The sequence below is a fragment of the Ptiloglossa arizonensis genome, chromosome 1 (genome assembly GCF_051014685.1).
Source record: "Ptiloglossa arizonensis isolate GNS036 chromosome 1, iyPtiAriz1_principal, whole genome shotgun sequence".
NCBI classification, from domain to species: Eukaryota; Metazoa; Arthropoda; class Insecta; order Hymenoptera; family Colletidae; genus Ptiloglossa; species Ptiloglossa arizonensis.
This window is the reverse complement of record NC_135048.1, coordinates 33,176,040-33,191,377: the sequence shown is the minus strand read 5'-3', so window position 1 is coordinate 33,191,377 and position 15,338 is coordinate 33,176,040. Positions and strand designations below refer to the sequence as shown.

The 15,338-nt window shown below is 33.1% G+C and overlaps 1 protein-coding gene across 1 annotated transcript; it reads left to right on the top strand.

Moving 5' to 3' along the window:
* The first annotated feature begins 6,821 nt into the window (after positions 1-6,821).
* Positions 6,822-15,338, top strand: LOC143151913 (uncharacterized). Its single transcript, XM_076321420.1, has 8 exons — positions 6,822-6,861; positions 6,961-7,033; positions 7,984-8,187; positions 9,831-9,953; positions 12,139-12,323; positions 12,559-12,688; positions 13,492-13,790; positions 15,142-15,338. The coding sequence occupies exons 1-8, from the start codon at positions 6,822-6,824 to the stop codon at positions 15,336-15,338; spliced, it is 1,251 nt and encodes a 416-aa protein (XP_076177535.1).

Here is a 15,338-nt window from a genome sequence, read left to right as displayed (position 1 = left end):
AAATTCAAAGTAAAACGTGTTTCGTAAAGTTTTAAAGTATGGAAAGTAATAATTGTTTATTAGATACATTAATTTGACATTTGTTTAATTCTTATAATTTACACAATACGCGTAGAAGTAGTATTTTTTACTTAATAGCGCCGAAATTCAATTAATCGCTCTTCTAGATAGAAAAATCATCGTGATGAACGGTTCTGTATCGATTATCGATATGTGTAGCCTTGAAAATGTCAGTTGGATCTTAAGGAAAAATTCCTTCGCGAACAAAGAATATTTCAACGAAATCATATTTTAAGCCATTATTTATACTAGAACATTGTTAATAATTGTTTATAGTACGGTCCTACGACGGTTGTTTATAAATATGATAAATAAACATTAAGATATTGCGAAATCTTCGAAGGCGAACGGTTTCGATGAATGTTTGTTCATTTCCGTGATTGTTACTAACAATTATGTATGTTCCCAATATTAATCGAACAATGTGCATCTTATTTATGCATTAAAAATGATGAAGTAACTTATAGAAATTGATTTAGATCGAGATTCAAAGTAAAACGTGTTTCGCATAGTTTTAAAGCATGGAAAGTTACAATTGTTTATCAGATACATTAATTTGACATTTGTTTAATTCTTATAATTTACACAATATGCGTAGAAGTAGTATTTTTTACTTAATAGCGCCGAAATTCAATTAATCGCTTTTCTAGATAGAAAAATCATCGTGATGAACGGTTGTGTATCGATAATCGATATGTGTAGCCTTGACAATTTCGGTTGGATCTCAATGGAAACAATGAAAAATTCTATGGCGAACGAAGAATATTTCAACGAAATGATATTTTAAGCCATTATTTATACTAGAACATTGTTAATAATTGTTTAATCTACGGTCCTACGACGGTTGTTAATAAATATGATAAATAAACATTAAGATATTGCGAAATCTTCGAAGGTGAACGGTTTCGATGAATGTTTGTTCATTTCCGCGATTGTTACTAACATTTATGCATGTTCCCAATATTAATCGAACAATATGCATCTTATTTATGCATTAAAAATGATAAAGTAACTTATAGAAATTGATTTAGATCGAGATTCAAAGTAAAACGTGTTTCGCATAGTTTTAAAGCATGGAAAGTTACAATTGTTTATTAGATACATTAATTTGACATTTGTTTAATTCTTATAAGTTACACAATACGCGTAGAAGTAGTATTTTTTACTTAATAACGCCGAAATTCAATTAATCGCTTTTCTAGTGGGAAAAATAATCGTGATGAACGCTTGTTTATCGATAATCGATATGTGTAGCCTTGACAATTTCGGTTGGATCTCAATGGAAACAATGAAAAATTCTATGGCGAACGAAGAATATTTCAACGAAATGATATTTTAAGCCATTATTTATACTAGAACATTGTTGATAATTGTTTAATCTACGGTCCTACGACGGTTGTTAATAAATATGATAAATAAACATTAAGATATTGCGAAATCTTCGAAGGTGAACGGTTTCGATGAATGTTTGTTCATTTCCGCGATTGTTACTAACATTTATGCATGTTCCCAATATTAATCGAACAATGTGCATCTTATTTATGCATTAAAAATGATAAAGTAACTTGTAGAAATTGATTTAGATCGAGATTCAAAGTAAAACGTGTTTCGCATAGTTTTAAAGCATGGAAAGTTACAATTGTTTATTAGATACATTAATTTGACATTTGTTTAATTCTTATAAGTTACACAATACGCGTAGAAGTAGTATTTTTTACTTAATAACGCCGAAATTCAATTAATTGCTTTTCTAGTGGTAAAAATAATCGTGATGAACGCTTGTTTATCGATAATCGATATGTGTAGCCTTGACAATGTCGGTTGGACCTCAATGGAAACAATGAAAAATTCTATGGCGAATGAAGAATACTTCTACGAAATGATATTTTAAACCATTATTTATACCGGGGCATTATTAATAATTGTTTAAAGTATGGTCCTATGACAGTTGTTGTTTATCATGATAAATAAATATGAAGTTATTCTGAAATCTGTAAAGGCGAATGATTTCAGTGATTGTTCGTTCCTCTACGCGATTGTTTTTAACATTTATCCATGTGCCGTATATTAATGTTACAGTATGCATCTCGTTTATGCATTAGAAACGATTAATTAAACTTCAGAAATTAATTTTGATCGAGATTCGAAGTAAAAACATGTTTCTTAAGGCTTCAAAGTATTCATTGTCTATTAGATACATTAATTTAACATTTGTTAAATTATTACAATGTGCACAATACGCGTAGAAGTTGTTCTTTTTACTTAAAAGAGTCGAAATTCAATTAATCATTTTTCTAGATAGAAAAATCGTCGTGAAGAATATTTGTAAATCGATAATAGATACGTGCAGCCTTGACAGTGTTCATTGGACCTCGACGAAAACTTCTTTCGCAAATAAAGAGTATTTCAATAAAATATTTTAACAGAAACCGTTCATCTTCCCAGATTGCGCAATATCTTGATGTTTATTCATCATAATTATTAACAATCGTTGTAGGACCATAGTTTGAACAATTATTAATAATATCCAAGTATAAATAATGCCTTGAAATATAAATTTATTGAAATATTCTTTGTTCGCGAAGGAATTTTTCGTCGAGGACCAATGGATACTGTCAAAGCTACACATATCGATTATCGATTTACAAATATTCTTCACGATGATTTTTCGACCTAGAAAAGTAATTAATTGAATTTCGGCTCTTTTAAATAAAAAATACAACTTCTACACGTATTGTGCAAATTATAAGAATTAAATAAATGTTAAATTAATGTACCAAATAGACAGTTATTACTTTCCATGCTTTAAAACTTTACGAAACACTTTTTACTTCGAATCTCGATCAAAATCAATTTCTATAAGTTACTTAATTATTTGTAATGGATAAATAGGATGCACATTGTTCGATTAATATTGGGAAAATGCGTTAATGTTAGTAACAATCGTGGAAATGAATAAACATTCACAGAAACTGTTCGTCTGCGCAGATTTCGCAATATCTCGATGTTTATTTATCATAATTATTAACAACCGTCGTAGGACGATAGTTTAAACAATTATTAACAATGCCCTAGTATAAATAATGGCTTAAAATATCATTTCGTTGAAATATTCTTTGTTCACGATGGAATTGTTATGATTGAGGTCCAACCGACATTGTCAAGGCTATACATATCGATTATCGATTCATAAGTATTCATCAGGATTATTTTTCTATCTAGAAAAGCGATTAATTGAATTTCGGCACTTTTAAGTAAAAAATACAACTTCTACACGTATTGTGCAAATTATAAGAATTAAATAAATGTTAAATTAATGTACCAAATCGACAATTATTACTTTCCATACTTTAAAACATTACGAAACACGTTTTTACTTCGAATCTCGATCAAAATCAATTTCTATAAGTCACTTAATCATTTGTAATGCACAAATAAGATGCACATTGTTCGATTAATATTGGAAAAATGCGTAAATATTAATAACATTCGCGATAATGAACAAACAATCACCGAAACCGTACGCCTTCGCAGATTTCGCAATATCTTGACGTTTATTTATCATAATTATTAACAACCGTCTTTGGACCCTAGATTAAACAATTATTAACAATGTCCCGATGTAAATAATGGCTAAAAAGCCATCAGTTTGTTGAAAAATTCGTTAGATGTTGCAAAGACAATGGAAGTTACCGTGCGATAAAATAAATGAATATTTCTTTACATATCATAATTATAGTTTGTATGTATGCAAATATATTCTGAACGCGCAATTACAAATTCCTGTAACGTGGTAATTACATGGGTTGCCATCTATTGTAGAACGGATTGAACTACACTTAAGGGGTGAAAACACCTGGCGGACAAACGCTCAAGTTTGTCGAAGAATTGTTCCGACTTTCATCAACAGATGGCTCTACAAACATTATATACCGACATTACAGATAAGAATCTGCTTTCAAATGACATTCCCTGCCGTGCGATAAAATAAATAAATGTTTCTGTACAAACTATTGTATGAATCATCTTTCGAATAAATGTAAAATTAAACGGAATCAGCATAATGTTATTTCCCTGCATTCTAGCGTTCCCTCATACATTAAAAAAAATCTTTAATATCTCGAAATCAAGATTACACATATCGATTACCGACTCACAAGTATTTATCATGACAGTTTTTCTATCTAGAGAACCGATAAATTGAATTTTCGCACTTTTGAGTAAAAAATACAACCTCTACGCGTATTGTGTAAATTGTAAGAATCGAACAAATGTTATACTAATGTACCAAATAGCCATGTGTAACGTTATGAACGTTACACGTATCGATTATCGAATTAGAAATATTCTTCACGACGATTTTTCTATGTAGAAAAGTGATTTATTGAATTTCCACTCTTTTAAGTAAAAAGAACAACTTCTACGCGTATTGTATAAATTATAATAATTCAACAAATGTTAAATTAATATATCTAATAGACAAGTAATACTTTCTACAATTTAAAGCTTTAAGAAACATGTTTTTACTTTAAGTTTTAAGTCATGGAAAGTAATAATTAGCTATTTGGTACATTAATTTAACATTTGTTCAATTCTTACAATTTACACAATACGCGTAGAAATTGTATTTTTTACTCAAAAGTACTAAAATTCAATTAATCGGTTCTCTAGATAGAAAAATTGTCATGATAAATACTTGTGAATCGATAATCGATATGTATAATCTTGATTTCGAGATATTAAAGATTTTCTTAAATGTATAAATGAACGCTAGAATGCAGGGAAATAACATTTTGCTGATTCCGTTTAATTTTACATTTATTCGAAAGATGATTCATAGAATAGTTTGTACAGAAACATTTATTTTTTTTATCGCACGGCAGGGAATGTCAATTGAAAGGAGATACTTATCTGTAATGTCGGTAAATAATGCTTGTGGAGTCACCTATCGATGAAAGTTAGAACAATTCTTCGACAAACTTGAGCGTTTCTCCACCAGGTGTTTTCATCCCTAAAGTGTAATTGAACCGTTTCTCCAATAGATGGCAACCCATGTAATTATCGCGTTACATATAATTTATCGAGACAAATATTCATTTAGTTTATCGCACTGTTACTTCTATTGTCTTTGTTGGATCTAACGAATATTTCAAGAAATTGATGGCTTTTAAGCCATTATTTATACTAGGACATTGTTAATAATTGTTCAAACTATGGTCCAACGACGGTTATTAATAATTCTGATAAGGTAAAACATCTCATACGTTACAAATACGATGTAACACGTATCAAGAGCCAACGATGCAATTGTCACGGGACCGTATCGGAGCAATGAACAAAAATATAAACACAAGAGTTTCTTCCACTAACGCACTAAAATACACGGGATCGCAAACAGAACTACTTAAATGAAAACAGCTCAACTGATTCTTTACTCCGTAGAATAATTGAATAGATACCGAAATTCACTGCTTTAGGCGAATACCTCCGTAGAGAATATATCGACTAGCGAAAGTGGCTGCTTTTAACGAAATACTTCCGTAGAATGTATAAATTATATATTAAATGTATTAATTATATATTAAAAGGTGCGTAGCGGGTGACGGACAGAGATTCAGACTTGACTAGGTTGGAACAATCAATGAATTTTTATTCAGAGGGCAGCGGCTTATATACATGAATTTCGTTTATCGGTGATCCCGGTGTTTAGGCTTCGTGCGGTCTTACGGGCGTGCTAGGTGGTCCTCGCACAATCGTAGACGAAGATCATTAGACAAACCGAACGAAACATTGGAAAAAACGTTGTTGCGGCACGCAAAAATCGGCGCAGTCCGTCGAGCCCTACCGTTTTATGGCGAGATTAGTGCAGGTGCCGAGCATGTCATCAGCACACGTGCAATCCACCGTCAACCAACTACCCTACCTGGGTTCTTGGAAGGCTGCTAAGCAGCTGCAGGTAATTAAGGCGACTTTCGCCGTTTTATGATTTTTAGTAATCTTGATTTCCAAGAACCTACGGTTTAAACTAACAATCCCACTCCTGGGATCCCTCTCCTGCAACTCCGCTGTCCACCTCGAAATTTCCTCGACCAATCACATCCTGAGCCGAGTGCATAAAACGGAGGGTTGAGACGCGGAAAAATCACTTACTAACTTACAAGACTTACTTACACACTTGAACACGTGAATTACAACTTTGCCACAAGTCACTCTTGAACTACAACTTTGCCACAAGTCACACTTGAACTACAACTGTGCCAACAAGTTACAATCACAATCTTTGCCAACACTGTATTAAATGTATTATTGTTAAACCACATCGACGATAGTTCATTTATAAATCTACAACGATCTCGATACCTTTAACGAGCTGTCGAGAAGCGCGGACGACGGGAAGCTCCAACATCAACAAACACCTCCCGTCGTCCAAAGCGCTACAAACGTAACCTTGAGCGATCAATTAATCCCGTTTCGGAGTAACGGTTAAGAATCGACCAAGCGCACCTTGGTAACCCATGGCACCGAAGTTTCATTGTTTTCGCGATCAAACGACAGAGGCAGTTCGACTCTCTTGACCGACGGATGCGGATCGCTGCGGTAACAACCGTGGCTAAAACCGACCTCTGTAAATCGTGTAATTCGCGCGCGCACGGCGATCACGTTTCACGATTGAATCCCGTGTCCAGATCCGATTCGCGGATCGTACGCAACCGTGGGTCACTGTTTCGAACACTGAACGTGGCTACAATTGGAACGTACACATGAAGCTGCGAAAGTTTTTGCTTCGTTACTTTCCACCAGGTACTCCGCGTATACGAATTTGAAGATATAGAATTAAGATTAAATTAAGAGACAATATATATGTGCTCCACGACTTTACGAAATTTGTCTCGTTTTCAGGCCTAGCCTTGGAGTACACGCAGGGCGGTGACGTCAAGACGAAGATAATCGATCTACTGGATCTGTCGACCGAGTAATTATTATAAATTTCTTAATATATACGTTTCATTAATGTATTGGGTTTGGAATGTCATTTTGTTTTATTTTATTTTTTTTTTTTTTTAGTGGAAATGAAAGATGATTCTTTTGTGTAACGTGTAACGTGCACAATAATTCTGAGATTGTTGACTTAAACTTTGGGAGCTCGTTAATGCGCGATTTTAAAGGGGAACGAAACGATTTCTCTTGGTTTTGGAGTTGTAAATTATTTCACCTACAATTTTGTACAATCGTTTCGTAGGATCTATCGCGCGAGAATAATATTAGTATACATTTTGCGTGAATTTCCTCTCTTTCGATCTTTTATCGTAGAATTGCTTTACGAGTTTTACAATTGTAACTTCCAGAAAGGAAATTTGATCAAAAGATAACGTATTATCGTAAGTGTGTAAACGTTTCATTCAATTGTACATTCTCCATTTTGGAGAACGAAATTACTTTCCGAACAAACCAATATTTTATTGTCCAGTTTCTCTTCTTTATTTTCGTGATTATTTCGAACGTTCACACGAGCAGTTACCCGTAGAGAACTTTTATTTATTATTTTTTTGCGAAATTTCTGTTTCTCGAACTTTCTTCTCGCACAAATAGCTTTTAATGCGATCTGTAAACAAAGTTGCGTTAATACCTACGTCAATATCTACGTAAATACCTATGTAATTACCTATGATACTTTCAAAGTTGTTAAAATATTATTTACAGTTGAAATTTTAAATACAAGAACGATTGAAATTCGCTGTTAAGAAGAGAACAATCTTCCATTCGATTGCAAATAATTTTGAACTACGCGATACTCGCGAAACTCGTATTAAAAGCGTTTAGTCGAACTTCACGATACATTCACGGTTCTGTTCGTTCGAAAAATCACGCTGTTGTATAATTACTTGGTGGAAAGTAGACGAGGCAGTACACGTCGTTTTCCAGAACGGACCTAAGAGCGTTAGCGGAGAGCATAAAGGCGGACGAACCGGTAATAACCGAAAGTGTAATGGAGCAGTTAGTGGAGATTCTACAGAAGCTGCAAGCCAAAGTTTGCTACACGAACGCCAAGTGTTATTACAAATACAAAACCTTGCAGACACATCTTCTGCCCCTTACGAACATCGCGTTCGATAAACTAGGTAAAAGGTACTCCCGATTAAGATTCTTCGACCGCTGTTCTAAATTTAATTGCACCCTAGCTCGGTGCAACTGTCCCGTGCAGTAACTGCACAATAACTCTGAGATAGTTGACCAAACTTTGGGAGCTCGTTAATGCGCGCTCTTAAAGGGTAGAAACGAACGAAACGATTTCTCTTCCTTTTGGAGTTGCAAATTATTTTTTCTAGAATTTTGTGCAATCGTTTCGTAAGGTCTATCGCGTGAGAATAATATTATTATAAATTTTGCGTGAATTTCTTCTCTTTCGATCGTTTATCGTGGAATTGCTTTATAAATTTTACAATTGTAACTTCCAGAAAGAAAATTTGATCAAAATTTTTTCATCAGTTTTAAAATGTATTAAATTTCAATCGATGATTAGTTTAAAATATCAAAGTTTTGGTACACATTACAACGAACGAAACGATTTCTTTACGTTTTGGAGTTGCAAATAATTTTTTCTACAATTTTGTACAATCGTTTCGTAGGGTCTATCGCGCGAGAATAATATTATTATAAATTTTGCGTCGATTTCTTCTCTTTCGATCGTTTATCGTAGAATTGTAACTTCCAGAAGGAAAATTTGATCAACATTTTTTCATCAGTTTTGAAACGTATTGATTTTCAATCGATAATGATTAGTTTAAAATATCAAAGTTTTGGTACACATTACAACGAATAAAACGATTCTCCTCCTTTCGAAGTTGCAAATAATTTTTTCTAGAATTTTGTACAATTGTTTTGTAGGGTCTATCGCGCGAGAATAATATTATTATAAATTTTGCGTGAATTTCTTCTCTTTCGATCGTTTATCGTAGAATTACTTTACGATTTTTACAACTGTAACTTCCAGAAAGAAAATTTGATCAAAATTTTTTCATCAGTTTTGAAACGTGTTAATTTTCGATCGATAACGATTAGTTAAAAATATCAAAGTTTTGGTACACTGTCGATCAGCGGGTAGGGGAATTTATAAAAATAACCAAGTTTTTGCAATAATACTTTATCTTAACCGTTTCCATTAATATCTTTCTGGCTATATTCAGCTGCTCGTATGATTAGAAATTGAGATTAAATTGGTAACTGAAAGTTACATTCTTGAACGTGAAGTATAATTTTGAAGTTTGTAGTTTTGGAAAAGTAAAACAGTAAATGACAATGTTAAATTTTGAATGTTATAATAGGCGGCTGAATATACGCACGTGGATTATTAAAGCAGAGTATCGTTCCAATAATTGGACTAATAAAGATTATCGTTTCAAATTGCCAGTTCACTTCGTTCGGTTTTCAACACGATTAAGAATCTATATCTCTAAAATTTTTTTTTTTTTCTTAACCCTGGAATTTTATTTTCCTTTCACCGGATATAGTTGTGTAAAATTTATCTATATTTCGATGATCCTTCCCGATCGTCGAAAATTTATTATTAGATTCGATAGCAATCTTGGTATTATTCGATACTAAGTTGCTTACAGCACGTTTAAGTAACGTGATGGCACACGTGGTGCATTGACCCGAGTTTAAAATGTAAAATCAATAATAATGAAACGGCATGATTTAGCGTAAGTTGGAGATACTCTGTTTTGGGTGTTAGGTTCACTGTGGCTACGTTAAATGAACATTTTCGACAGATGCCTGACAGGCAGTTACGACCGAACGTGTAAAGTTTGGGACATTGACAGTGGAAAGGAGCTTCTTACTCTCGAAGGCCATAAAAATGTGGTCTACGCCGTGTCCTTCAACAACCCAACTTCGTGAGTCTCGTTTAGTCATTGCTCTTACCATTTATCTGTACCGCCGACAACCGGAAAGGAGGATACAGTCTTTCTTATAATAGACTTTACCGATGAAATATCTCTGACAATTGCCACAGTTGGTTACACGTTACGCCCACCAGCTACTTTCGAGTAACTTATGACAATTTCACGAAGAAAAATTGCAAAGTAAATTAGTAGTTATTTTAATATCTGTCAAGTGTGTCAGTCGGTTTCACGTTACTCCTACTAGTTATTTTGGAGAACCTTATGACAATTTCACGAAGAAAAATTGCAAAATAAATTAGTACTTATTTTAATATCTGTCAAGTGTCTCAGTCGGTTTCACGTTACTCCTACTAGTTATTTTGGAGTAACTTATGACAATTTCACGAAGAAAAATTACAAAGTAAATTAGTAGTTATTTTAATATCTGTCAAGTGTCTCAGTCGGTTTCACGTTACTTGTACTAGTTATTTTGGAGTAACTTATGACAATTTGTCGAAAAAAAATTACAAAATAAACGAAGAAGAATTACAAAGTAATTTTCGACGTTTCAACGTTCACGAAGAAGAATTACAAAGTAAATTAGTAGTTATTTTAATATCTGTCAAGTGTCTTGACCGGTTTCACGTTACACCTACTAGCTATTTTTGAGTAACTTATGTCAATTTCACGAAGAAGAATTACAAAGTAAATTAGTAGTTATTTTAATATCTGTCAAGTGTCTTGGCCGGTTTCACGTTACTCCTACTAGTTATTTTGGAGTAACTTATGACAATTTGTCGAAGAAAAATTACAAAATAAACGAAGATGAATTAGAAAGTAATTTTCGACGTTTCAACGTTCACAAAAAAGAATTACAAAGTAAATTAGTAGTTATTTTAATATCTGTCAAGTGCCTCAACCGGTTTCACGTTACACCTACTAGCTATTTGTGAGTAACTTATGTCAATTTCACGAAGAAGAATTACAAAGTAAATTAGTAGTTATTTTAATATCTGTCAAGTGCCTCAACCGGTTTCACGTTACACCTACTAGCTATTTTTGAGTAACTTATGTCAATTTCACGAAGAAGAATTACAAAGTAAATTAGTAGTTATTTTAATATCTGTCAAGTGTCTTAACCGGTTTCACGTTACACCTACTAGCTATTTTTGAGTAACTTATGTCAATTTCACGAAGAAGAATTACAAAGTAAATTAGTAGTTATTTTAATATCTGTCAAGTGTCTTGGCCGGTTTCACGTTACTCCTACTAGTTATTTTGGAGTAACTTATGACAATTTGTTGAAGAAAAATTACAAAATAAACGAAGATGAATTAGAAAGTCATTTTCGACGTTTCAACGTTCACGAAAAAGAATTACAAAGTAAATTAGTAGTTATTTTAATATCTGTCAAGTGCCTCAGCCGGTTTCACGTTACTCCTACCAGTTATTTTTGAGTAACTTATGACAATTAGCAGTTATTTTAATATCTGTCAAATGTTGCTGTCGATTTCACGTTACTCCTACCAGTTATTTTTGAGTAACTTATGACAATTGGCAGTTATTTTAATATCTGTCAAATGTTGCTGTCGATTTCACGTTACTCCTATTAGTTATTTTGGAGTAATTTATGACAATTTCACGAAGAAAAATTGCAAAGTAAATTAGTAGTCTTTTTAAATATCTGTCAAGTGTCTCAGTCGGTTTCACGTTACTCCTACTAGCTATTTTCGAGTAACTTATGACAATTTCACGAAGAAAAATTACGAAATACATTAATAATTTTTTAATCGATGCAAACATTTGTATATTTTCAATGAAACCGAAAAATATAGTTCTTCTTTTACTCGTCGATATTGTCAGATAATTGTATGGCATTTCTTTTTTGATACTAGTAGCAGATCACTTTAATATGCAAATTTTTCATCCCTAAATATACTTTTTAAAGTGTTCTGTATTCGAAGTATTTCACCGTAAAAACTACAATATTTATCATCGTTTTCTTACTTCGACTACGTTTTGGTAATAAGTTTAAAAAGATATTATTCCGTCGAATTAACATCAATTTAAAATTTCATTTTGAAACGTTATGTTCTTTCTCAGGGTCCACGAGTTTCAGACAGAATTACGTCGATGGATCCAAGAACGTCGACCATAATTTTTTCTTTCATTCGATGTTTTTGTGTTTGCTTTCCAGGGACAAAATTATAACCGGTTCCTTCGACAAAACCGCGAGGGTTTGGTGTTCACGAACAGGTCATTGCTTGACCACTATGTGGGGTCACGATGCTGAGGTCGTTGCCGCTAAATTCTCGCCCACTCATAGCAAAGTGGCCACAGCTTCTCTGGACACGACGTCGAAAATTTTTCATTTGACAACGGGTAAAGTGGACGAACTAGAGTAGACGTTAACGATTAAAAAAAAAAGGAAAAAACACCCTGTATACGTGCGAGTCAATTAAATGGAAAAATTTCATATTGTATTTTCGAATATACGGGACCACTGGATATAATCGAAGCACGTACGGTCAATCCGTGTTCCATGGTCGCACAAAGGGTTTTATTTTCTTCGTTTATTTGCGAAATTTGAAATTTCAATGGAAACGAATGCCGATAGGTGACGAAGAGGGAACGTTGAAGGGCCATACAGCGGAGGTCATAGCACTGCACTTCAACAACGATGGGAATCAAATCATCACCGGTTCCTTCGATCGTACTGTCAGCATCTGGGACACGAGGACATTTGCGTACGTTTAAATCTCGAGGTCACCTGAAAATATTCATTACTCGATCGATAATGTCTGCTGCGATTACCCTTTCAACCGAGATAATCTTGTTTACTCGAATAGTGTACAGGGTGGGTCGTACAATTTTGGAGGAGTTGTATCTCGAATTTGTCAAGAAGTGGAAAAAAATTATTGAGGGAAAAGTTGAACGTTGGAGTAATATTTATTTTTCTACGATTTCACTTTTTTTATAAATTCATCGACGCGCTCGAAAAATTCAAATATACTTTTCTTCAAATGGAGTATTTCGTTTTACTCGTGTCAGTTTTGCAGAATATTTTTGATAAAGAAAATCGGTAATGGTAAATATACGATTCTATTTGAAAAAAAAAATACGTTTGCATCTTTCTTCTTTCTCTTACCAAATTGGAAATACAACCCATTCCTAACTACGTGACTTACCCTGTATAATAATAAAGTCCAAATTTTATCTATGCTACCATCTCTTGCAAAGCTATAATTTATTCGAATTAATTTCATGCGATAACAAACGTTAAATCTATAAACAATACGATAATTCAATTAAAAGTTTCAACTTCCATAAGGAAATTATTCGATAAAAGATTTTACATTTATTACAGCATTACTCGTTACACTTACTTTACTCTTATATAACAATTATAGTTGTTGCACCATTGTTATATAATACTTACTATACATTTTCCTGCTAATTCGTTAATCCACGTTCTCTTGAAAATGGAAGCAAAAGATTGCACAGTGATCGTAAACTTGTTGTCGATTATAATTTCGGTTGCTTTTTTCAGTCGAATAAGCGTGCTGATCGGTCACAGATTGGAATTGTCCAACTGCGTTTACAATTTCGATTGCTCGTTAATTGCATCCTCGTCCATGGACAAAACGGCGAAAATCTGGGACACGAGGATGAATTCGTGCTTGGCTACTCTGCGAGGACACGACGACGAGGTCCTGGATCTGACCTTTGACAATAATGGGAAAAAGTTGGCGACCGCGAGCAGCGACACCACAGCTCGTGTTTGGGATGTGACCGATACATGTCGCCAAGTGGCCATCGCAGAAGGTCATCGGGAAGAAGTATCGAAAGGTGAGAATACTCGGTTGTAAGAAAATTCGATAATTGTTTTGAAAGCGACCTACTTTACCGATTTCGGTAATTCTTAATTGTATTATAGAAATAAACACTCTGAACAATCTTTTCTTATATGTTTCTTGACATTAGTTTGCGAAATATTTAAATTGCAAAAAATACTATTGCATTGAATGTTACCTATACTTATAGTATACACACATCGATTAGGTTAGGTAGGAATTTAAAGTTATCGAAATCACTCTGAATAATCTTTCCCTATATATCTCTTGACATTAGATTGTGAAATATTTAAATTGCAAAAAATACTATTGCATTGAATGTTACCTATACTTATACACACATCGATTAGGTTAGGTAGGAATTTAAAGTTATCGAAATCACTCTGAATAATCTTTCCCTATATATCTCTTGACATTAGATTGTGAAATATTTAAATTGCAAAAGATACTATTGCATTGAATGTTATCTATACTTATACATGCGTCGATTAGGTTAGATTGGATTAGATTAGGTAGAAATTTTAAATTATTGAAATCACTCTGAACAATCTTTCCCTATGTCTCTTGACATTAGTTTACGAAATATTTAAATTGCAAAAAATACTATTGCATTAAATGTTATCTATATTTATACATGCGTCGATTAGGTTAGATTGGATTAGATTAGGTAGAAATTTTAAATTATTGAAATCACTCTGAATAATCTTTCCCTGTATATCTCTTGACATTAGTTTACGAAATATTTAAATTGCAAAAAATACTATTGCACTGAATGTTATCTATACTTATACACACATTAATTAGGTTAGATTAAATCAGGTTAGGCAGAAATTTAAAATTATTGAAATCATTTTGAACAATCTTTCCCTATATATCTCTTGACATTAATTTGCAAAATATTTAAATTGCAAAAGATACTATCGCATTGAGTGTTATCTATACTTATACATCCATCGATTAGGTTAAGTTGGATCAGGTTAGGCAGAAATTTTAAATTATTGAAATCACTCTGATCTGATTCACATGTTATATATATATATATATATATATATATATATATATATGCATATATACATTGGTTGCCAGTATACTTATTTATAGGGACAGTAGAAAAGTGACAATAATATAGTACAGTATAGTTTTTATCGAATATCTTGAAAACTAAAGCCTAAAGGCTGTTATACGTATCTATGGAAAAAGTATCGACGATGACAACGTGTTTGAAAATGGTTAAAACTGTCCACTTTGTAATTAATTACCGAAAATTCATATTTTGAAACGTGTAAATAATGCTAGTTGGAAATTTGATAAATTAAGACAGCAAACTGATGAAAGTATTCGTTCAGTGTGTTTCAGTCCTAACGGTCAACATCTTCTCACTTCCTCGTTGGACAGAACATCGAAATTATGGTCCATAAAGGATGGTAATTGCATACAAACGCTCGACGGTCACAAAGACGATGTTTTCAGTTGCGCGTTTTCATACAACGGCGATACAATTATCACAGCGAGCAAGGACAACACTTGCATGATTTGGAGGTGA